This window comes from Halyomorpha halys, unplaced genomic scaffold (genome assembly GCF_000696795.3).
Source record: "Halyomorpha halys isolate HHAL.00 unplaced genomic scaffold, Hhal_1.1 Scaffold1754.1, whole genome shotgun sequence".
NCBI lineage: Eukaryota > Metazoa > Arthropoda > Insecta > Hemiptera > Pentatomidae > Halyomorpha > Halyomorpha halys.
This window is the reverse complement of record NW_027108705.1, coordinates 51157-52682: the sequence shown is the minus strand read 5'-3', so window position 1 is coordinate 52682 and position 1526 is coordinate 51157. Positions and strand designations below refer to the sequence as shown.

The 1526-nt window shown below is 29.6% G+C and overlaps 1 protein-coding gene across 1 annotated transcript in view; it reads left to right on the top strand.

The window, feature by feature from the left end:
* Positions 1-1290, top strand: part of LOC136795671 (odorant receptor 22a-like) — a gene marked incomplete at its 5' end in the record, with an annotated part of 8336 nt that extends 7046 nt beyond the window's left edge. Inside the window, 2 exons of the mRNA XM_067046995.1 lie at positions 23-178; positions 1073-1290. Coding sequence (XP_066903096.1) covers positions 23-178; positions 1073-1126 — 210 coding nt within the window. The remainder of the gene's footprint in view (positions 1-22; positions 179-1072) is intronic.
* Positions 1291-1526: the final 236 nt, after the last annotated feature.

Sequence of the window (1526 nt, the reverse complement as noted above, 5' to 3'; positions counted from 1 at the left end):
AAACTAATTAATTATTTTGCAGTGTGAACAGATCCACTTCTCGCTCTACAACAACCACTGGTACAATGCCGACCACACCCTCAAGCGCTCCTTGTTCATCATGGCCACGTACACTGCGAAGCCTATCACTCTGAGAGGTGCTTATGTTTTCGAGTTATCACTACAGACTTACGAGACTGTGAGTTGTTTATTTAACATCTTATAACATAATGTGTGCATATATTACATACGGCCTTCAGACTTATAAGTAACTGTCCATCGAACCGCAACCTTTGATAGATCTTTCCTCATCCCTATGGATTTCTATTCCCTCCTTCATTCGTAGTTCTAATACCCTTCCAAACTTCAAATCCCGTATCTTCGACCACCTTCAGTCCACCCAATTCCGTAAGAATAACAATTAAAAGTTTCAAACAAGGTTTATATATATTCTGTATTTAATGCTTCAGTTTTTCGTTTTATACTTGTAAATATGTATATTAGCAGAAATTGTACTTTTTCATTTATTACTTTTAGTTTAATTGTATTTGATTTTTATCATTTTTTTTCTACTTTTATTTATTATCAGAAGTTATGTTTTATGATATGACATATAGTTTTATTTAATTTGTTCTATTTTTATTTTATATACTTTTTTAATTATTGTAGTTCATTTTTATCTTTTCGAATTCACTGTTTTATTATATTTTATGGCGTTTTATAATTTCATTTTATTTTTTAATTTCCTCTAAGGCTTTAAAGTCTAATTTTGACGCCTGTATATTATTCTAAAGGGATCAATCCCATAATAAATTAAGAATATTATATACTGGAATCTTACATATATGAACTACTTAGCTTGAAAATGATGCCGTCCATACATTTGAAATTTGTCGATGTTTCTGCATAGCGTTATTACCGTGCTATAAACCAACTCTTGACAGTTTTACTCCGTTACTAAGGTGGTATTTGTTTCCTAATTTTCGTTGGAAATTTATTGTTTCACAAAATTGGACATTTTAATTTTTCGCTGCTTTGCCCAACGTGGCTTCGCTCATGAAAATATATAATTTGTAAATTATTTTTGTTGCAGTTTATCAGGCAGGCGTTTTCCTTCTTCACTGTAATGTACCAGTTTTTGGATTAAATTGGAAATGAATTACATCTTATTAATAAAGGCTTTAGGGACCAATAGTGCACTGCAAGATATGATTTTCGTCATTTGATTAACATTTTATTTTATATTTTAATCTCACTTAATTATATATTTCAACTTTTTGAATAAAATAGAACAATAAAAAAAAATTTCTTCTGTCGTATAATAAAAAAAATATGTATGTTGTTTTTATTTTTGGTTAATATACCCAGTAAACCTGCCTCCTCTACTTTCCTATTTCAAATTACAGAAATTGAAATTACTTTTGGTCCAACTCTGACATCTTTTAAATGTTTACCGGTGCAAATTTTACTAAATTATAAAATTATAGTGGGAACTGATCCTTTCATTACAAGAGTAACCACCAATGGTTTAGTAATTTTTTTTTCCT